At 32.6% G+C, this 23,998-nt stretch overlaps 1 protein-coding gene across 1 annotated transcript; it reads right to left on the bottom strand.

The window, feature by feature from the left end:
• Positions 1-45: 45 nt before the first annotated feature.
• LOC105334124 (uncharacterized) lies at positions 46-14,155 on the bottom strand. Its single transcript, XM_066071516.1, has 23 exons — positions 13,803-14,155; positions 13,474-13,640; positions 12,328-12,453; positions 12,047-12,199; positions 11,717-11,928; positions 11,442-11,534; positions 10,746-11,067; positions 9,457-9,575; positions 9,050-9,185; positions 8,754-8,929; positions 7,916-8,658; positions 7,634-7,693; positions 6,902-7,012; positions 6,662-6,792; positions 6,321-6,452; positions 5,865-5,933; positions 5,630-5,718; positions 5,168-5,294; positions 4,719-4,821; positions 4,392-4,450; positions 3,943-4,065; positions 3,606-3,692; positions 46-58 (listed from the first exon to the last, which is right to left on the bottom strand). Exons 1-22 carry the CDS (start codon positions 13,936-13,938, stop codon positions 3,627-3,629), a joined length of 3,453 nt encoding a protein of 1,150 aa, XP_065927588.1. The 5' UTR covers positions 13,939-14,155; the 3' UTR covers positions 46-58; positions 3,606-3,626.
• Between the last annotated feature and the right edge of the window lie 9,843 nt (positions 14,156-23,998).

Genomic DNA, 23,998 nt, shown 5'->3' with positions numbered 1-23,998 from the left:
ATCACTTACTGATTTAAACACAGCGTCCTTGAAAATTTGGAGTATATCAAATGTTTTTCTGCAATATATAAATTTATCAAGTACAGAAAAAATGAAATAAACAAATGAATAATTAACCTGTTCATTGCATAGCAAAAGATTGCTTGTATAAGCTCAACTTTATGAATTGATTTATTTTATTTTTTTAATGTTACTAAATCAAATTTTCTTATGTATTTATTTTGTAATTATAATAAATTTTACCTCATAATATAACCGTATCATAATTATGAAATTTGTGGTTTTCGACGAGGGACCTATATGTCAGAGAGCAGTCTTTGCAAAGTAACAATTAAAAAAACATGTACAGTTGCTGTATATAACTTTAAAAAGGATATACCGCTACATGCTTGTCTCCCCACACACAGTTATAAATAAGTATGCAGACCCGCCCGTTATGATTGCTCTGGAAAAATAATGAAGCTTTGAATGAAATTACGACTTCAAATAGAACCAGGTGTAGTTTTCCTATGCTATGACAATGTATGTAATATATACGCCAATAAACTACTACTACATGTAGAATTATACACAAATTTATGATTGTTCAAGCTATATAATTCACATAATGTCTTATGTTATTTATCAATAATACGTATACATATATATATATATATATATATATAGCTATTAAACTTAATTTACTCACGATATATGTTTATATCTTATGGCGCGTTATGTATCTCATTTGGAGATCAAAGGATTGCGTTACTTAATTCTTCAAAGATACATTGTAGAATAGGTGATAATCATCTGCTAAGCTTCTCAATGAGCCACGTAAGGTCTCAATTTCTTTAATTGTTTAAAAAAAAACACCAAGCGGATCATTATAAAAACAAGAAGACGGTTATCGACAATTTACGGCAATAAAATCTTACAATTATACCAGGTACGTCTTTGTTTTCAGTTATTAAAGGTAAATGAAATAACTTATGATGTGGTTTATTAATAAAAATAAAGGGGCGAACGAGGTTTAGGGCGAACGATAATTTGGGCGAACGATAATTAGAGCGAACGGACCTAGAGCGAACGGACTAAGGCGAACAGGTGGATAGGGCGAACGAACCCGATACCGATCAATAGCTAGCCGCCAATTTTCACATTCGATGCTGCCATGTTGTCTGCCATCACCGAGATGGTAAAGTGAATGAAAATAAGGGAATAAGGCTGTGCACAAGGTAAAAGAAACATTGTCAATGGAGTGTTTACTTTTGGAAAATCCACGGCTAAACAGAGGACGAATATAAGTGAAAGAATCGAGTCTCAACACCCATGGCCACTGCATGCACCATCTGCATGATCATGAGCACGTTTTTGAAAAAGTAAGTGAAGTAATGAAAACATATTCGTTGAATGGCAGTTTAAACAGTTATTGGAATTTAAAACGAAAGACTGTGATCTTTTATAATGAGTTTAACAGTATAAGGCCGTCCCTTTGACAATGCGGGGTGTCGAATCGAGCAAAACGCTCGTTATTGACACCGTTGTGATGCATGAACAAATGATTAAAATTTATTTAAACAACGCCAAATTTAGGAAATTATCATTACATAGTGTAAAAGTACATTTTATATGATTTACATTTTTATTACTTAAATAAAAGAATTCATGTTCTACTCGCATAGTCAGAGTTAGAGTAGGCCTAGTGCAAATTTGTAGCTTTATATAGATTTATAGATTGAGTAAGTATATGATAGGCTAACTTGTTTTAATCTGAAAACAATTGTGCTTATATGAAATCCATTTATCTTCCCAATAGGTGTCTGCCCTGGTGACTGGGTTACACAGACCTAAAGAAAACCATGCAAAAAAAAACCCCACTGATTTTATGATCAAATGATGCAACCAAAAAAGAGTGAAGACAGAATTTGTGTAAGACTTGCGTAGAAAAGCATATAAACAACAGTGCTGAAGTCTGACCATTCCATTGTGGGCATTATTGTGATATTCGGCTATTTGTGTGATATTGTTTATGTGTGAAATTAAATCGGAGAGCACGTACAGGAGACCGTCATAAAAAAGACATCGAGAATGCCTTAAAGAATCCGTGATTAATTGTAACATGACCAGTGACCGTGCAGGGCTTAATTGTGAACTACCGGTAAAAGTATCGACCTAATTTCCGAAAAATATGGTATATGGTTTGAACTTCGCTCATTGTGAACTTTTGACAAGTCCATCTGTGCATGCATGTTGTGATCAAACTGCATTCAAGTTTATCGATCTGCAGCAACAAATCATCACCTACCGGTTGAGTACCATTTGTCAAATTTCAATATGGTTTGTTCATCAGTTTTGTGTTTATTTTTGAAATTTATAAAATGTGTAAAATTTTAAGTTAATTACTTGTGTCCTTTATCTCTAATTTTGCTGCAACTGTTTAAGTAAAACAACATCTTTGTCAATCACCAGTAGAAGTTATTTGTTAATTGATTGAAAAGCATAGTACATGTATTAGTAACTCATTATTAAATGATTATTAGTGTTTATTAATTGTTTTTCTTATGTTGTAATATCTTAAAGTTGCTATGTCTATCTGTAAGCTTGCGGCAAATTTGCCGCAAACAGTTTGCCGGAAGCTAATTTGCATACGAATTCTGAACTTGCTGCAAATTTGCCGCAAACAGTTTGCCAGAAGCTAATTTGCATACGAATTCTGAACTTGCCGCAACTTTGCCGCAAACAGTTTCCCAGAAGCTAATTTGCATACGAATTCTGAACTTGCCGCAACTTTGCAGCAAACAGTTTGCCAGAAGCTAATTTGCATACGAATTCTGAACTTGCCGCAACTTTGCAGCAAACAGTTTGCCAGAAGCTAATTTGCATACGAATTCTGAACTTGCCGCAAATTTGCTGCAACTGTTTGTCGCAAATTTGCAGCAACCTCTCTGCAAATTTGCGGCAACTGTTTGCCAGAGGCCTTATATTTTGGTAAGGGACAACACTATGAAGGATTCATGAAAAGTACAAAACAAAAACTGATAGATAAAGCTTTGTTGCCCAAAAGGATAATCAGGGATCAACAAAATAGTTAGTCTAGTATTCAGTAAAGAAATCATGCAGTTACATGTGGATCTTTTCAATTGGTCCTGAATTTCACCTATCCAGTAAAAATATCCTCCTACTCAATACAACTTTTCACTCTGCCTCCTAGATGCGCAGGAGGAGATATAATGCATTTTTACTATATAACTCTAACACCAGAACCCCATTCCTCAGGGCTTCAAGTTCAGTAGAGGGCTCAATGCTTATAATATCCAGGTCAACAGTTTGATTGACTTCTTGCTGTTCAGGTGGAAAGACAGTATTTGAAGATTACATTAATTTTGATGGTTTGGGACTCTCAGTCCCACCCCCAGGGGTGCAGGAAAATAAAATTCACAACTTTTGTTTCCCTTTATCCATAGATGCTATGTGTCAAAATTGGTTGAAATTGGTTGAGAAAAAAAGCAGAAAATGTCTGAGTGTTAACACATGTCCCAAAAAAAACCCAGACAGCAATATGTCAAGTACTGGTAAGTGGTTTGGGTAACTTAAATATCTATACATATACATTGTATAAATACCTGTTTTCTTGAATATCTGTGCTATATATGCATCTGGTTTACATTTTTTGCTTGAGGAACCTTCATGGTAACACTATCTTCTGACACCTGTATCAGAATAAATAGTTACAAATAGTAAAGATGAAAATTGTTGGAACTGCATATATTTAAAACAAATTTCATTCAAAGACATTCAGTTGGTCAGTATTAAATATTCTCTCTGAATTCTAGTTTTAACACCTTATTAAACTCTAAGCAAGAAGAAGGGTGACCTAGCTAAATGCCAAATCATTGCAGTCTTTATAAGACAAAAGACCAAGATTCACAAACATGTTCATGTTTTATGCATGAAACTAACTGTCTCTCTCACACAGGCAAGACATTGCCTGCAGGTAAAATGCTCGAAACCATCCCCTTGAAGAGATTCTCCAACACAATGTGGCAACTTGTGAAATTTCCTGTCACACTGTCTACAAGTTATCTGTAAAAAAAAAAAGAAAAAAAGAAAAAGGAAACACAATTCAAAATGTAAACCACTTCTCTGACAAGACTGTAGATCAACTGGTTTGTACTTATAAGATTAAAGGAACGGAAAAGTAGCACTTGGAAAAACTTTGCAACAGCAATAAATAGAAGAATGATTATTGGTTTAGTCTCTTGATACACGACGGACACCTTTCCAATTCATAAGCTCTTCTGGTTTCTGATTAGCAGAGCTATAAAAAGGTCACAATTCAAATGTGGGTTTTTGCAATTTCGTATTTCTTTGCCTAATGTAAAAACTCAATGATCTAAAAAGGAGAATACCTTATTTTGCCTTTGTTTCATTTGAAATCCACATGCTGGACATTTGTCTTTGATGTATACTGCAAATTGAACAAAAAAAAACCATACATTACACTTTATTGAATTGAAAATTCTTTGCATGGAAAATTTAGAGCTTCCATCTTGTAGCATATTTATACTGTGAAATATATTTTGAGAATCAATAGCAGCTGTTTATATATAAAATCAAACAGACATTCATGAGTACATATTAGGCACATTATAAAGTGTTAAGCTTTTTTCTGTCAATTCTTATATTAAGTTGCACAAAGGTTAAATTTATTTAAATTTCTGGGTTGATTTGCATACCTTGGTACATCAACAGCTTATTAGCAAGCCTCACCCTGGTATTCCTCAGTTCTTCACTAGTAATGTTTGAAATACTCTCTTTTGTAAAATATCTTTCACAAAACTAAGAATAAGAGATATAATGTCTCTTTCTTTACAGGGTATAAAACCATACATTGTAATTGTAAGAGAGCATCTTATTTTGGCACTATTAGAATATGATCTTAGCAATAGTTAAAAAGAAATACTTTTAATGGTTTAATTAAAAATATGGTCTAAGAAAATAATAAAGAGTTATAAATTACTGTAAATATGCTAATAAATATGTGTTAAGTTCTATAATAAAATCATTAGACTTTCTTGACTTTAAACACAAACCAATACAATACACAAATTTATATTGCATGTGTGCATTTTGAATCAGATTAATATTAAAAGAGATTTATTCATAATTATTTTATGTTTCCTACCAGAATTATATATACACCACAATTATGCCCATCCAGCTGTTTTGTGTGAGGAACAGTTTTAAGAGTCCATTTCTCCCCTGACTTGCCTACCTCCAGCCCAAGACTTATTCTTCTGTTGAAGAAATGGCTGAAATTAAAAGACCTTAGACTTTAAACAAATAAAAACGTGAATGAAACATTTATAAATATGTGTTAACCTCCCAATTTTTGCAATGTGGTAAAAAAGGTAAAAGTAGCATAACTATTTAACTGAAGTAGGAGCATTTGTGTTGCACTGCAGTAAAGACTTTTTTGTTCAATTAAGTGATGCTTCTATTAGTCTATTAATAAACATTTACAGAGAACTTGCACCTTACATTATATACACCTTATGTATTCTTTAACAAAAGATTCATTAAGTTATAAACCTTCCTTTCATTTTAGTGAAGTTCAATGCTATTTTCAATTCCTAATAGAACAAACCTCCAATTTTCTTGTATGTGCATCTTCTGTGGAAGGGTCTCACCAAGAGGATTATAGAAGAATATAGTTCTTGTCATTGGCTCTATTACCTATTTATGGGTATGTAAAACACATTTAAATATGATTGAAAAATAAAACATTTAAATACATGTGATCTAGCTTTCACCTCACCATCTATCAATACAGTCTCATACTGAAATTAAATGTTACTCTACATTTAGTAAAGATTAATTACCACAAGGTCCCAATGTCCCATCTCTTGGAAATAAGCCCCAATTATTACTTGATAGCCATGTAACTGAACCTAAAGACAAAAAAATATTCTTAGGATACAGTAAGTGCATGCATGCAAGCTCACCAAAAACATGTTTCAAATGAAAGCATTTCAAGACAATTTTGTTTTACATGGGCATATCCATGCATCATCAGTATTCAAAATTTAATGCTGTCTTTTAGACAAATTTTTTTTTTTACAGCTAATATTTAATTTTATGCAGGTATGAATATACACAACAGGAAAATAAAAAAATTAAATTTGATTAAAAGAATCCAAGTCATTTCATTTGCTAGCTACACTGTATATTACCATATTTATTTCATAAAGAAAACAAGAAAAAATTAATATTAGGAATCATTCATTGATAAATTGGAAACATACAAGAAAATGTGCAAAAAGAGATTTGCTACATACATCTCTTAAATGCATCTTTTGAAGACAATGTCCATCCAATATAGATGTCATTGTTGAAGTGACCATTTTATAGACTTTGTTTCCCTTGTCTGTTTCTGCCTCGGCAATGGCCCCCAAACATGCGTCAATGACCTTAAATAAATAAGTCATTGATACCTCAACAGAAATTGATATTTCTCAATTATATCTTTTTATTATCTTCAATCAATACTTGAATCAGCATCAATTTGATAACAACAAGTACTACTAAGTGTAATGAGAACCTTAAAATATTATATCAATCAGTTATTTTGTTTTTAAGATCTGCTATATTTTCCTTAGTATATTTTATAAATTTTTACTTGGTCAGTCAACCAGTTATTCCCCTTCAATGAGATGATGTCCTCATCAGTTAGGTTAGTATCACCACACCTTGCCATGACATAACCTGTTCTTTCAGCCTGATCCCAGATTTTGTTCACTTCTTTTTGAACTGAAAAAATAATGTTTCTTTTTCACTGAATAATTTGGCATTTAATGTTTAACCTTTCAGCTCTCTTCAGTTTAACAAGATTAAAAAGGATAATATAAGCTGAGCATACGCTGTATTTCATCTTTTGCCGTTGTAGTTAAATCTTGATATTCTTCAGACATATGGACATCAGTTTCAGATGGGGTACAGACATCTTTTAGCGATATGTTTGTTGTCTTTGCTGTAAATTAACAAATATGTTTAATATTGCTCTTAAACTTATTACATGCATAGAAATTTTATAAGGTGCAACATTGTAACATATTAAATACCAATACATGTACATGTACGAGCTATTACATCACACATGTAATAAGTTTTACTATAAACCCTGATGAATGCTGAATCACATTGGAAACAGTTACTAGCATATCACCAAAAGGAAACAGTTATAACACCTATTTGATCATTTTCACCTATTTTGTTATGCATTGTACCTCGGGTTTGAGATTACATTAAGTCAGTTGCTAGGCAAACGTAAACAACAGAGGATATAATTCTTGACATCATGAATGCATTTTTAGATTATTTGTCCAAACTCAAAGGTTTTACACATTTTTTTATTTTAAATATACCACATGGCTTCTCAGGTGACTATACCAGGATGTTTGCCCTCAGTGAGAGGGATCTAAACCCTTGTCATTGGGTGACATAACACTTCAGGACTTTCCTGTCACCTTGGGGCAAACATTCTGGCATGTCACCCTCTAAACCATTATATGTGATATTTGTATAATGCATAATTATGTGCCACTGCTACATGAATATCAGAAATGTACATTTTATTTATTAGAAAAAATACCTTTCTGCTTCCTTGATTTTATTTTTTTGGGCCTTGGCAAATTTGAAACTTTTCTTCTCTCTGAAAAATAATCAATACAAGCAATGATTTGTTGGCTATTATAATACAAAATAATATAGCTTTATGATACTTTCTACTGAATGATTATTATAAAAAATACTAGTAATTGATTTTTAAATAACATATATAGTTAATATTTAAGCAGATGATACATGCATTTAACAGTACGTGTACTAAGTAGAACTTATTTAATTTTAACACTGTCTAAAATAAAAGTCATACTATGTGAGACATCATCCATGTTTCTGATCCTTTTTCGTTTTGGTGTCATTATTACAGGAAGGTCATCATCCTTTGGCTCAATTTCCTTTAATACATTAGCAACTTGTTTCAGTTGTTGAACAATGTTGCTGATATTGAGTCCACAAACATTCATTATGCTGCCTTGAATTTGTTTAACCAGCTCTCTGCACTGAAGCCAGTCTTTGGTGTTTGATGGGGCATCTGTTAACCGGCTTTCTCTTTCTTCTGCATCTGTGCAACTGTTGGGTCTTTCATCTGGAGATACATGTACTGGAATTTCTGGAGATGTTTCTACTGGACATGATTGTTTAATTTTTGACTCAAAATTCGGAATGGACTCCAAAATTTCAAAGTCAAGATTAAAGTGGGGGGCATCCCGGTACTCAGCTGGTAAAAAGTCCCAGTCCCAGCTCGGATAATTGTGAAATACTGCAAGCATGTGCTTGCATGGCAGGTGATATTTCTGCCAGTCATAACAAGTGCAGGATGGACATGGTGTTTCTAGATTAATATCATACACACTTCCAGAATCCACACTCTTCACCTGAAAGTTTCCAGATGACCTCTCTCTTATGTTTTCCCCTGGTATCACCAGTACTTGAGGAGGCATTCTTTTCACACAGTGTTCTACAAGCATTCTTGGTCTATTTTTCAAAAAACTTGGAATGCTGGTGATGTAGGCTTTACAAGAATCCAAGCTTCTTGCATTGTACTGAATATACCTGCAAATAATAATTAATGATTTTATTATACATGTAATAAACTATTTTCTAGTGCAAAAAATTATCTTACGTACTGATAATAATCTGGTACAAACCGTGTGTAACTTTCAGGAAAGACTTGCGAAAAAAGGACATTGACAAGGTTTGACAATGACTTGTCACTTGTGTGAGAAAGGTATTCTTGTTTTAATTTTAGGTGTTGTCGTTCAAGTCCATTTGTTGTTGACACTCTGACATTGAACAAACTTCTCCTAAACAAGCTTACCCATCTCTAAAAAACATAATTATATCCTAAATACATGATTTTAATGACAAATTAAATTTCAAACATGCAATTTCATTATTCTTTTCAAAATGTTATACATTGTAAAAAAAAATTATACGTTGTTACCTCATAATTAGCTAGCCAAATGCGCTCAAACCATTGTTGCAGCTTCAATTTGTTTTTCCAAATCTTGCTGGAACGTAAATTGTCCAAGTTCTGCTCAAATTGGTTTTCTGTTGTGGATTTAGCTATTTCTCGGAACCTACATGTACAAGTAAATGTTCTAAAATTGAGAAGCAGTTACTAGTATATATCACATGTATATATGATGACATCAGTGATTAGATAAATTTTGCATATAATTCCATATCTTTCATGTCAGATTAATAAATAACAGGATATTTGTGGATCTTTATAAGCATACCATCAACACAGAATTCCTTATATTATTGCTGCGTCAGATAATTGTCAGAAAAGTATATATTAAAATAAAATAATTTTTCAAATCACATATTTAACTATGACGCATTTACATCGAAAGTATCTCATCTTTGTACTCTGCACAACCATTGACGTGTGACTTGAGCCACCTGTCCCAGGCTTGTTCTCTATGGAAGTCACATAAATAAACGTGGCAATCTGCAAATTCAAATAATTATGATGAGATAAAATCAAAGACTTCCACATGAATATCTGCAATTACCAATGTCTACCCCATTCTGTTTATTTAAAAGATCTGCTAAGATGGTTATTATTATTCTATAAGGACCTAAAATGTAAATATATTGCCTTTTTGGTCCAAAATATTCAAATAAAGTCTTAATATTTCAAAAACAAAGAAACATGTTATACACTGTTTATACTCGATCTGATTTCTTTTCCTTTTTAGATTAATAAATATAATCATTATTACTGAAGATAATATGGTGTTTTACACTAGCAATAGATGGTTTTCTATTTTTTTTTTCCACATTTTAATAAGCACTAACCATTATCACTACATCTAGGGATGGATTAAGTAATTAAGGCATAAGAATATTAACTGTATTTTTAAATTAACTGATACATATATTTATTTACATTGCATTGAAAAGATATATCTAATTTTGTCTGCTTTTATCCAATATTTATTAATATTTTTTTATGTTAAATGCTACATCTATGAGAACATCTACCATGAACCATATTTAATTATAACACCAAATAATTTTTTTCTTGTATTTACTCCATCACCAAACTTACCAGTAAATTTAAATATATAAAACAAAAGGTGTATATGTGAGAGGAAAGTTATGAAGTCTGCTGACAACAGTGAAAAATGAGTTCTGCATGGATGAGACGTATATGTAAATACAAAATTATAAATACATCTGCAGGTTAAAGATGTCATAGAAAGCATATTAATCTTGATGATATTACTAACAGAATGATCTAGAATTGATGATTTTTTATCATCAATGCTGAAACACTCTGAGATGAGGTGAGATTTTGTGAAACGAAAATATATATATACAGTCTCAAGATGTTGGATGAGAGCACACACAACGAAAAGCCCACACACTCTGACAACAATTTAAACAACTTACCAATACTCTGCTGTAATAAACAATTTGTTAAGAAAAAATGAAATATTGAACACAGTGAGTTATTCTTGACCCCTTACTTTCATTGACATTTATTTAATATTGAATAAAAATATTTGTAATTCAAAATGTATACATGTATATATAAAAATGAAGTAATTTTTTAAACTCTTAATTGTTCACCAGTAAGGAAAACTAACTTGCCATACAACAGCAAAATATCAAAGAAATAAAAACACCATCTTTTTACCTTCAAAAGTTTCCTCTATAGCACTAATTTCAGATGTATCGAAATCAGTCATAAAATATTTGGGATGCCAATTTACATTCCAGTCCTTAAAATACTGCAGACCTCTCATTATTGAATTCTTTGTTTCATTTGCAGTAATGAAGCAGCCAACAATGGTGTAACCAACATTGGTGTTAACACACACAAAGAATGCTGGCAGGTCATATTTTGTTGTTTTATAGGTTGCATCCAACAAACAGATTTCTTGACCATACATATTGAGTAATCTTTTTTGCCATTCTGTTTGGCCAACAAATAGGAAATCTTCAGTTCTGTAATAAACAGTAGTTTATAATGAATTCATAAATAAAAAGATTAATCTCTAAAACGGCGATGATAGGAATTTAATAATGGTTGTTATGCTGTACATTCCTGCAATTACTATTCCCACATGATAATCATGTCTGATTACCTGCATGCACAATTAAATATAAAAAAAAAAATTAAGAACTTCTTTGTAAGATGAGTAAGTTGCAGGGATTTAAAATGTTACAGTTTTAAATGAGTACGAAAATGTAGAAAAATGTCCGAGTAAATATACCTTCCTTTGCAATTACATTCTAGATCTTTTGCAGATTAAAACAATAGTTTACTAAAGATATCAAATTACTAATGACTGAATAAAGAACCCACGGCATGCACATACTCAGAGATATCAAGGTAGAAACTGTCTTTGTCATTCACAGACTTATATTCTTCTAACAACAACTCAAGATTTTCTTTATCATCCTTTGAAAATCTACAATAGAATTTAATCAAAATGATTAAAAACGTACACACATCATATTTCCCATTTTTCTTGCATGTCTTCTAAATATGCAAATCAATTAAGTATACATTTCATTGAATACATGTAAATTAAATTGATTTTTTATATAAATTTGGGGAATTATATACGATTCTGAATATACATGACCTAACCTTGTTTGATTTTTATAGGAATCCATCACATTTCTAATGTCTTTATCTAATGGATAGAAGCGTCTATTCTGGGTAGATGTATTTCCAAGATCTTTTTTACTGAAGCTCTTAATGTGACGCTTCATTTCAGCTACTTTGGTGACACCCTCATCCATTAGACATTGAATTTTCTTTTTAATTACTTTGTCAATAGGCTGACAAATCCCTGCAAGCTTAAGAATAAAAAAAACAAACATTGTATTAAGAAATAATGAAGCCAATATACCTAGAGGTCAAATTTTCAAAGCATATCACATTAACAAATTTATCATTTGTATTTTTTTAAAATACTTGTCCAGTAACATGGTTCCTATGATCATCCAGAGAGGGAAAAAGAATATGGATCTCCTCTTCCCATGTCACTGGATCTTTTTTATTCTCAAGATCAGTTTTCAGTCTTCGCGACTGGTCTTTTCTTTTCCAGATGGAGTCTGGGCCATTGATCTGAATAAGAAAAATCATCCAAGTTACTTAACATCTGCTCAAAATATCTGAGAGAATTTTCTAATATAAAACATTAAATTTGGTGACTCATATACTAAGTACATGACAAAACAGAATTTGTAACTTACCTTATATTCTGGAAAAACACATATTCTTTTTAAGTGAATTCTTGCAGGACAATCCTGCTTCTTTGTGTTTTGAACCAACGTCCTGCCTTTTTGTATGTAGGAATGGTCTTTTTTTCCTTCCACGGTCTAGGAATAAAAGCAATCTCCCAAGTGATACATTTTCTTATGAACCACTATATGAAGACGTGCATTTATCACATGTTTATCTCAATATGCGGTGGATATCACTCATGGGATAAATTTTTGATATTACACTGTGTGTTCTTACGCCACGTGACGTCATAATTAAACATTATGTAGGTCTAGGTGATGATTGACGTAGAATGAAAATGTAACAAAATAATTCAGTTGAAAAGTGTGAAGTTATAAATGTGAAGCATTTCATGCTGTTTAATTTTTTTCATAAATTGATAAAAATATGTTAGAAAATGAAATGCTTGTTTGTTAATCTTCAAGGAACTTTTTTCCATGCGTAAAGTTGTTGACGTCTTGTAGTAAATGTGTTGTGTGGCTCACAATTAAAATGTTTACAGAAAAGATTAAGGTTTAACAAAAGACGTGGTAAAACATGTGATAAAAAGAATCTCTCATGATTTGCGATGGTATATGATTTTTAACCAACTCGTTGTGTGTTTTCTATCCCCTTGCCAAGGCTCGGGGATAGAAAACTCACAACTTGTTGGATAAAAATTATATACCATCGCAAATCATGAGAGATGCTATATATATACAATAACTGATAATCAAACTTCTGAACTAATGGCATTGGAAATGCTCAGAAATAAAACTGTATGTATGCATGTGTATCGAACTGAAAATTTTGTTTCCATTCTATCAATGGAAAGTCTTTATTAATTAAATGCATAAACATTAAGAGGTCTGAATATCTAAACATCAGCTGACTTGTAGTTCTTTACCTACTGTCATAATATAGAATGAACTTTCAATTCAAAACCCTATTTGCCACTGTAGACTGACCAAACATGCCTTGCTGTGGTCTAGATTCATTTCATATACATTAGTTTTCAAAACATATCGCAATACAGTTAAAATCCATGTAAATATATTGCAAATTTTATATTGCAATACAAAATTCCCAGCCGATACCCTGCCCTATACTGTGTGTGTAACAAAATTTTAAGATACCTTTTCCAACTGATACTTTAGCTTTTTCGTCACATTTCTGTCAGGTCCAAACTGGCACTCTCTTACATCCCAACCTAATATTATGAATGGGGTTCCATTATACTGAATTTTTGGTCCTTCCCCACGACTCACATCCTCCCACTTCACTCTGTGTTTACCTAAGTCTGCTAGTAAAATAATATGCAATAAATGGTATTTTCTCAATGTATAAATTTCAAACTTGAAAACTGAATAACTTGTTTGTATATTAAATATATCACTCTGAATATCACACAGACATGAAAACATTTTCTATATATTAAACATAGTTAACATAACAAGGCACTTGCCACTGAAGACCTCTCTGAATCCCTTATTACGACGGAAAACAGTGAAACTAGTTACTGTTTCAACTTCGAATTCATTTATCCGTTTTTCGGCGTCTTCCAGGGATGCAACAACAACGTGAAGCGGAGCTTCTGCCATACCACTACTGTAATTTTACACTACATGTGTGCATGGTGTGCATGATAACGACTTTCGAAATAAAGGTCACAAAAATCAATTAAATATTGGTGCAACATCATATATGACGATTCAATTGTTACTTTCTGGGTTGCCTTTTTAATCATGTTGACATGTTGCCTCCAAAGTAAAGCTGGAATTATTTGTTGTTCGAACCCGATGTAATTAAATAGAGGTATTTCGAACGGCGACCTCCCTGTACGTGATCTGAACTAGCATCGACCGGAACCATTAACCTTCTGAATATTGAACGGAGGAATAGGACAGTGGGTTTTTATTTAGTCGTTCGTCCTTCCTGCAAACTACTTCCATGACCTGCTTACGGTAATTTAATTTTGACTTTAATGTAAAATATGAGTAAAGTATTAAAACTTACGCCTTACCATAAATTAACCAAAACTATTTACCAGTGAATTTTTTCTTTTTTTTTTAAAGGTGAAATGATAACGAAACTAGAAGTACGGTAGCGTGTTTGAGTACAGAATGGCTACTGCACCCGAAGAACCAAATCAAATGCAGACACCCGTCCACTGTGACACTTGTGAAAATACAGCAAAGCATTTGTGTAAAAGCTGCCATGACCGTTTATGCGACAGATGTAAAGATATCCATTCTAAGAGTAAAGGCACTTTTGATCATGAGGTCGTTTTACTGTGCTTTGAATCGCTAACTTCGTCCTCAGAAAGTCCATCGCACGTGGTCTGCAAGTGGCATCCCAAATTTCGTGCAAGTATTGGATGTCAGAAATGCGAGGTACCCGTATGTGATCAGTGTCTTATTGGGGAGCATAACGGTCATAATGTCATTGCAATTGCCGAACTTTTCCAATTAAAAAAGGAAAAGCTAGAACAAAAGCTTTCCACTGTTCGCTCTGAACTTCCAAAATATGAGTCTGAGCTAGAGATGATAAGAAGACGCCAGATGGAAGTGTCCAAAAACAAGGACATTGTGAAGAAGGAGATTGATGATTACTTCGATAAAGCAATCTCAACTCTTGATGCATCAAGACATCAACTGTTAAAAAGGATCGATGAGAAAACTTCAGTTGATATTGACTTACTAAATGATAAAGAATTTTTTTTACAAAGCTATGTCCAAAATATGCGGGAATATATGGTCAACATTCAAAAAGAAGATTTGCAAGAGAAAATGGCATTTATTTTTTATACTTCTTGTGCATTAGATGATAATATGCCACACCCAACGCCATTATCAATCCCCGGAATGTTAAAATATTCCGAAGGCCGCTTGGACAAAGCAATAGTAAGAACGCTTTCAGGCCAAGTATTCAACTGTATCGATAACATTAAGCTCCTTGAAAAAGCCTCTATGCGGATAGTCAAGTGTCTCAATTTGGTTAAAGGTGAAATTGTTTCCCTTGCTTATTGTTCCGATCCAGAAGCCTTCTGGGTGCATTCAGCTGACAGAAATGCTTTCGTAAAATATGATGAAAAGGGTAACCAAATAGAAATCAAGAATGTCAAGATTTTTAATGCACGGAATAAAGCAATATGTGTTGTGGACGGTGCGAAACTTGTCTTATTCAGAAATAATATTAGTAAACTCTACATGTTGGATGGTTCACAGAAGAAATTGTTTATTGATTTCACTCCTATGTCAGTTGCATGTATTTGCCCTACCAAAGATGACGAACTGTTGATAGGGTTAGTTAAAACACCTGAACATTTTGCAATCGGTCGATTCAGTTTAATGGGTGAATGCAAACATTACATAACACCCATGTTTGACAAGTGGACTCCAGAACCTCTATTTGATGATAACAATGACTACAGACTATATATAGACGAAAATTTTAATGGCGATATTTGTCTGTCCATGGGAGTAGTACACGTTCTCCGCGGAAATGGAGAGCATAGGTTTACTTACGAAGGAAAAGAAGCTCCTTTATCGCAGCTGTTTCTGTCTCGGGGAATATGTACCGATGTTCTAGGCAACATTCTTGTGGCAGATGAAAATAACCGTGCGATCCATGTCTTGGACAAGGATGGTGGTTTCCTGACCATGTTAACCATTCCGGGCGAACCACAGGCCTTTCCAATTTCTCTGTGTAATGACAATCAAAACCACCTCTGCATTGGCTGTGCAGATGGTAAAATAAGAATTCTGAAATATTTGGATAAGCCTTTGTTCGACTTAAATTAGTACGTACGTCTGAACATCTTTAGCACTGTTCCTTTTCAGTTTATTTTTTTGTAACGTAAAAAATAAAATAAAAAAATTAATAGCATCTTTATGTCTCTACAATATGCTCGCATGGTATTTAAAACTGAAGGGATTTTAAACAAAACTTCATATTTTGATTATATTTCCCTAATGTACCAAAAGCAAGTGAGTTTGTTTAGGCAGCTCTCAGTTTTTGATATCCTTAATCGTATCATAAAAGCCCGATTTTTTTATTTACTTTTGTGTACCATTGTGTATAGTTGGAAGTTTTTAAAAAATATTTACATTTTCAACAGTCTAGCTTTGTCTATGATGAGCAATATGAATCAATTTCGAATCCTATAGCCCAATAATTTCTTAAAAGAGCGATACAAAAAGGGCGTGTCTTATAGCATACCTGAAAAACGGTATTGGCTGCGCCGCGTAGTAATACATAGCATGTGCTCCAAAAGAAAATAGTGGTTTTAAAATAATATTGTTTTAAAGTGTACAAATTGGAACTGAAATATAAATGTAAGTAATGAGGAATCATTCTTTGAATATTATGGGGTAATAATTTCGGTCGGAGCGTGGTCAAATCTATCATAAACCTTCGGGCTGTATTGGATTTGACCACGCCCCGACCAAAATTATCACCACATAATTCTCAAAGAATGATTCCTTATTCCTTAAATAATACAGATTCCTGAATTTTTTCAAAAACACTTAATTGCTACCGTTCTGATGTATCTTTTTACATTGCATTGGCTTTATATTCACATCAAATATTGAAATTTTAAATTGTTACTGAATATAGATTGCATTCTAATATATAATGTATAACAACCAGTAACAATAGATATTTGGACTAAAATAAGTAATTTTCAAACTATGGTAGCATTTTCAAGGCGTTTTCACATAATACTCCATCAAAGGAATAATCAACATTTTAATTATTGTCAAATTAGTTGCACCATGAATTTTACAAACAGGTTTATGAACAGCGTATATATGTTGATATTTTCAAAATTAATTGAACTTCATACAGCTCTTGGTGAATATTTGCAAAAGCTCTCCATTTTTTAAATTATGAAATAAAACGAATTACATGTACTGTAGCTGCAGATCTTGCAGATGCAGCAAGACCTGCAATTCTTTTTTTATCAAAGGAAGATAATTATGTAAACTTATTAGGGAAGATAACTATGTTAACTAACAGTTCTAATGGGACTAATACACCCACAAGGCTAATTTCAGATAGGACAAATGTGAATTTCCCTAATTAATTAAAGTAACTAAAATAAATGAATCAAAAAATTATATGACACATAAATAAAAAAAAAATTCTAGACTTGTAAAAGTGATCTTCAAATAACCTTTTTTAGTTAAAAATGTAAAAAAAAAAAGGGGGGGGGGTTTCAACAAGAGGCCCATGGGCCAAATCGCTCACCTGAGCAACAATAGACATGATAAAATCAGCTTAATGGAGTCTTAATGTGGTATATTACATATAGATCCTGTATAAATAAAAGTCCATCCCCCCGGATATTCTTGTGTTTATGATCCAGTTCCAGATGATTTTATAGTCATATCACATGTTGAGCATTGCAGTTCTCAAAAAGATCCTAAATAACTGTTTATAAACGGGATATAAACCTACATCACACTCTGAACCCCGTGTGTGGCCAAAGAATCGTCCAGGGGCTAAAGTCTAAACAATTTTAAAGAATCAGCAATATGTCAAAATGCTTGCACATAGGTAAAACCATACATGATAACATTTCAGTTTTTGTGAATAATTAAAATGTTTTCTTTTGTACAACTAGATCCCCAATGTAGCCCCACCCTACTCCTCAAAATTTTTAATTTATCGAATTTGAATCTACGCTATCTTAAGTTGCTTTCACCTAAGTTACAATTTTTCTAGGCAAATGGTGTTTTTATTAGATGATTTTAAGATTTTTCTTTATATATGACTGCCGTCACGAGAAAAGGGCCCTTAAGGTCAAAATTTCACAAACTCACTTTTTTGTCAATTCTGATAAGTCAACTCTTTCTGAATACAAATATACTAAGATATCCAAGATCGTGTGTGTTTTAAGCATTTTATGACAATTTTAGTAAGAGATGTTAACACGACTTTGACGTAGCTCGTCGAAAACGTCACGACGTCACGAACGTCAAATTTTTTTTTGGCATTGATATTTTTCTTCTATACTACCTTTCATCGTCTTGAATTGTTTGAAATGAAGTAGAATTAATTTATAATTTTCTACCACTCTAGAGTTTTTACAGTTTTAGCAAAAGAGATCAAAACATTTTAAATATCCGGATATAGTTAAAGTTCTGCACACTAACCCCCCCCCCCCGCACATAAGATAAATAGATAAAGGATATCTAAGGAAAACAAATATCAAACTTCTTCCCAACCTTGAAATAAATCAAAGTTATTTAAGCTGCCGAGAAGCAAATTAAATAAGCAAACATGTAACAAACAAAAAGATTGTTAAATTCGATGCCTATGTTTCCCAATTTCATGGCATTGTAAAATTGCATACACGAATTTATTTTCAAAAAGAGAAATATTTATTCTTTTTAATTAACCCTTGGCACGGAAATTTTATCGCATATTTACTGATATTACTTTTTAAGTATCTTTATAGTTCTGAAGCAAGTTAAAATCAATTATAGCTGTTTTTGAAACTCGGATGGTATGGTGTTCAATTATTGTCATGATTTCTCTTCTTTTTTATACGTTATCAACACTTAATTCTTATAAAATTACCGATGGAAAAAATCGGCTTTGACTGTCTCACTGAAAAGTAATTACAACTACAAGAATGTAGACAGTTGATTTGAGAAAAAAGATTTTAACAAAAATGGCATCTTATATTTATAGATTAAAATTTACATCCACTAAGTATGATTCCCTCTATTTCTTACGAAAATTGATTGTAATTCACAGCTGTATAGAAAAAGACAGGTCTGAAATCAACTCGGTCTAGTCCTAACCATGCTATTTACCGATCGGTCGAAATCTAAAGAAACCTGAGAAAAATCACTGATTTCACGAACTACCGTATATCAGTTTTTTTTCCGCGTCATGTTTTTTCCGCGATTCAGAACTTAAACCTGTATATAACATTTTTTACTATTTCAAAGGCATAGTGGAAATATTATAATATTCAAGATTGTTTAAAATTGTGAGGTAGGAGGGTAAAAGTATCTAAATTGCCACTCTTAATAATGAAAAAAAAATTCGACAATAAAACCATTTACTCGATTTCCTTAATGTTAAATAATTACCGATAACTATTTTCAGAGACGCAAACAGTCATAAATAAATAGATCATGTACCGTTACAGATACCAGTAGCTCAGGTATAATTAGACATCGGTTTACGCAAGAAAAGCGACCATTTTAATAAGCTTGTCAATGGATTATTAAAGAAATTACGAGGCCTACATACTTGTTATCTGGCGCTTGTACGCCGATCCCGCAATTTCTACCTCTAAACTTACTGATCACAGTTCATTGTACTTTAACATACCTGTTTACTTCATAAGAAAAGAAAGAACTAATTTATGAGAACAAAACTTTGTATAATTTACGCTGATATATTTTCTGCGATTCGGAAATCGTCGCGAACAAAGCGGAAGTTGGATACACGCGGAAAAAACTGATATATGGTATATAATCATGATGATGCCAAACCCAGATTCCCATATCAGACGCGTTGGCTACAGCTTTTATCTATCGTTCTGGTGTACATTAACAATAATTTAATGATCTTTGCTTACTTTTTACGATCAATTCAATTCATTAATTTACTAAGTAAAAGATGTAAATATAAACAATAAAATACTTTCTTCGGTCTTCGGTGATACATGCGGGTTATGGCTATAAAGATAGTTACATTTCATAACGTGGGTTACATCGCTACTTTTTTTTTGGGGGGGGGGGGGGGGGGTTTATTGTTTAAATATACTAGTACACACCTAATTAAGTGTATCAAATACGGCAGACCAACAAAATACAAAAGGCACCCCACGTGCTGAATCTACACTTCTATTCAATCGCTTTGTAAATTCACGCATACCGTTGTATTTTTGTGAAGCGATTTTTTTAAACCATCATCGTTGAAATATGTACAAGCATTTTCATTTTTTTTTCAAAATGTAAGATTGCAAGTAAATTTCAATAAGACTTCTGCATTAATTATGTCTATTCGTTTGCACTAATTGATTGTACAGTGCCGATAGACATAGCTTATACTCTGCAAGAACATTTTTACATATTGACTAAATTTAATTTTCTTATTATCGATGTTACACGATTAATGAATATCTCTCTCTCTCTCTCTCTCTCTCTCTCTCTCTCTCTCTCTCTCTCTCTCATTGAATACAAATATCGGCCAAGTGATTATCGATTTTAAACAAAATGACAAATTAAATGATGCAAGTTGCATACGGTATTCCGAAGTTTAAAGAAATATCGCGATTCTCGGATTATTTTTATTGCTGTACATTGTAACAAACACACATTTATACACATTGACTATCATCGAAATTTGTATCTTGCATAAAAAAGAAAAGATGAGAAACCATTATCTATGAAGGTGAAGTGTACGGCCATGCATGTTATTAATTGTAAATGTCGCACATTTAGTGTTTATATTTATCGATAAACATGAATTAATTTATAAAACGGCAATTTTATCGACTTGATATGAAACGTATTATAGTATAATGATTGCGTTTACAAACCTGTTTAATTTTGAATCATGTACGTAACTGACTTGAGATGAATATAATCGTATAAAATGCTATAAATCCATGAAAATGTGGTGAGTTTTCAGGCATTATATGACTGATTTTTTTCATGTAAGTTAGCTAAAAAAGTACACACAACATGTGGATTTGGGTTGTTAAATTGTACAAGAAAACAAAATATGTTGCGCTCAAATAATAAACAACTTTTTCTTTCGTATATGTAAACATATTTTTATGTTGTTTCATTAAAGGCACTTTACATGAAAATGTCACTAAGAATCAGGTCTTCCCATGAAATCAAATGCGATACATCAGAGTAGATTTCTACTCTGTCAGAATATTTATCAAACTCTTCGAATCCGTTAATTATAGCTTTTTAATTCGTTAAATAATTTCAATATTTGATTGCAAATTCTTAAATTGTAATAGAATATGCGAGAATTTATTTTGTATGTTGGCAGTGGCACTATAACTGAGACATAGCCGCTTCTCTCGTATTCCTTCCTACTAATTCAAAAAGTGCAGAATCGTCTCCCGTGAGGTGAACTTCCAAACTTATGATTTGAAATATTTGACTTGTATTGTTTCACAGTAATTACTGCACAGATAACTGTTAGATTTGAACAATACTGCTCTGCATCGATTCGGTATGTCTCAGCCTTCAACACCTCTTATCAACAACGAGTGTGCAGTGTAGTTTTTTTTTTACTTTATTAAATCATACATGTATTGCTCATGCTAACTAATGTTGTGTAATTTTACTCAGAATACTTTATAAATCATCATCGGAAATCCGCGACCAGTTGCGCATTCAGTTAACAGCGTATGCGAGACGGGTTTTTGGTTTTTAACAGTGATTTATAAAAAAGCGATTTCCCAATTAAAGAATATTTTCATCACACACTAGAATGTAAAATGTTGTGTTTAAGTTTCATAGCGGATGCAAAAGCAGCAATTTTATGACGTCTCAGCATCAACTTTTGTGCAATATTTACGCGTTCGAAATGTGTAGATATTGACGTTACATGTGTATATTTCATTTATCAAATATTTATTTTTTAAATCAACAGGTAATATTTGACTGCAAAAATATTGATCGCGGTATCAAAACAAGGCCAGACTCTAGTTATTCAGAAAACACAACATAGACGCAGAAAAAAAATAGAAACAGAAAATTAAAAAACTGCGTTTACGAAGCCGCAACTTTGACGTTGTTTTCTGAGCATTGTGACGTCAAAAGATAAGGGCCCTTTTCTCATGACGGCAGTCATATTTCTACGTAAACCCCACCCACCCCCCAAGTTGTGACCCCATCCTACCCCCGGGGATCATGATTTGAACAAACTTGAATCTACACAACCTGACGATGCTTCCACAGAAGTATCAACTGTCCTTGTTGATTAGTTTCTGGGAAGATTTTTACAGACTGTTCACTATATGTACTCCTATGTAAAAATTCGACCCCCCCCCCCCCATTGTGGCCCCATCCTACCCCTGGGAGTCATGATTTTCACAACTTTAAATCTACACTATCTGAGGGTGATTTTACATAAGTTTCAGCTTTCCTGGCCAAACGGTTCATAAGAAGAAGATTTTTTAGGATTTGCTCTATATATTCCTTTGTAAAATTCGACCCCCTCCCCCCATTGTGGCCCCACCCTACCCCTGGTGGTCATAATTTTCACAACTTTAAATCTACACTACCTGAGGATGCTTCCACAAAAGTTTCAGCTTTCCTGACCAAATGGTTCTTGACTCTTGAGAAGAAGATTTTTAAAGATTTCTAAAAAAAATGTCAATAATTCCTAATTATCTCCCCATGTAAAAGGGTGTGATCCTTAATTTTCACAACTTTGAATCCCCTTTGCCTAAGGGTGCATTGTGCCAAGTTTGGTTAAAATTGGTCCAGCGGTACTGGAGAAGATGTTGAAAATGTGAAAAGTTTACGGACAAGGATGGACAGACAAAATGTGATCAGAATAGCTCACTTGAACTTTCAGCTCAAGTGAGCTAAAAATGTCAAATTCAGAACTTCACTGTAAAATTATACATTTGTAATACGTTACTAGAGGATATTTTTTATTGGAGAAATAAAACACACAGTGACAATAACCCCTCTTCTTACAGTTAATGAAAATAGCCATGAAAAGCTCATTTGTGGATAGATGCAACAAGCCTCACATTCTCATTTATTTAACTCCACATCATAGAAAATTGATCCCATAGGACTATAATTTTTTTTATGAGCTTGTTAACTTCAAGAAACTCGCAAAAATGGTCAGCTTCTTGTGTTATCACTTATCAGTCATTTCACTTTCATTGTTATCTAGCAATACATTTTTAACCAATTTTAAATTATTAAAAATTGTTTCAATATCCCCTCTATAAACGTTTAATACTCAAAACTTTAAATTTTACAAAACTGCCAACTTGGAAAAAGTTACCAAGTCCTTTTGAAGCTTTCAAATACTAGTTACAGTATACTGTAAAAGTGGTTATTTACGCGTTTGGGAAAGAACTATATATGATGAGTTAAATTTGGCCCCCATAATTCGCCATTTTTTAAGTGTTTCGGGTACAATAAAATGTTAACTAATTTTTTAAGAGAGTTGATATTAAATGTATTTTTCATCTATTTATTTGCACTCACTGGCAGTATATGACGCCATTTCTATAATTCAATCAAAATCAGCCAAAAATTGACATTTTTCTATCTATTTACGAATGGGATATATAGAGCGCATGCTTGAACAAGGAAAAAAAAATTTCACTTATTAGTCTTGGCTAGATACATCTCTGATTAAAATATTTTATTTGTTCAAGAATGCGCTCTATGTTTTCAGAAGGAAAAACTCCTTGAAAACAAGCTGTTTTACGCTAAAAATGCAAAAATGGCGGGAAAAGGTTGTCTTTACAATATCATATTTCTAAATTGTGAGCACTTGAACCAAAATGAATATTATGTAAACACATCACTTACATATCTGTACTAAGAAAACAAAGAATAATATTAAAATGATGATGTTCATTTTAGGGGGCCATTTTAGGCCCTATCATATATAGTCCTTTACAATAGATACACAGTA

Source organism: Magallana gigas, chromosome 9 (genome assembly GCF_963853765.1).
Source record: "Magallana gigas chromosome 9, xbMagGiga1.1, whole genome shotgun sequence".
Lineage (NCBI taxonomy): Eukaryota > Metazoa > Mollusca > Bivalvia > Ostreida > Ostreidae > Magallana > Magallana gigas.
Note: the sequence above shows the minus strand (reverse complement) of the source record. Positions and strands in the feature narration are given on the sequence as shown.

Bases quoted from the DNA above. Each gene is read 5' to 3' on its own strand.
- LOC105334124 (XM_066071516.1), bottom strand. From the start codon at position 13,938: ATGGCAGAAGCTCCGCTTCACGTTGTTGTTGCATCCCTGGAAGACGCC. The intron at 11,068-11,441 runs GTATGTGCATGC...TGTTTATTACAG, and splicing joins TTCTACCTTGATATCTCTGA to AACTGAAGATTTCCTATTTG. The intron at 5,934-6,320 runs GTATGTAGCAAA...TTTTGTCTTTAG, and splicing joins AAAAGATGCATTTAAGAGAT to GTTCAGTTACATGGCTATCA.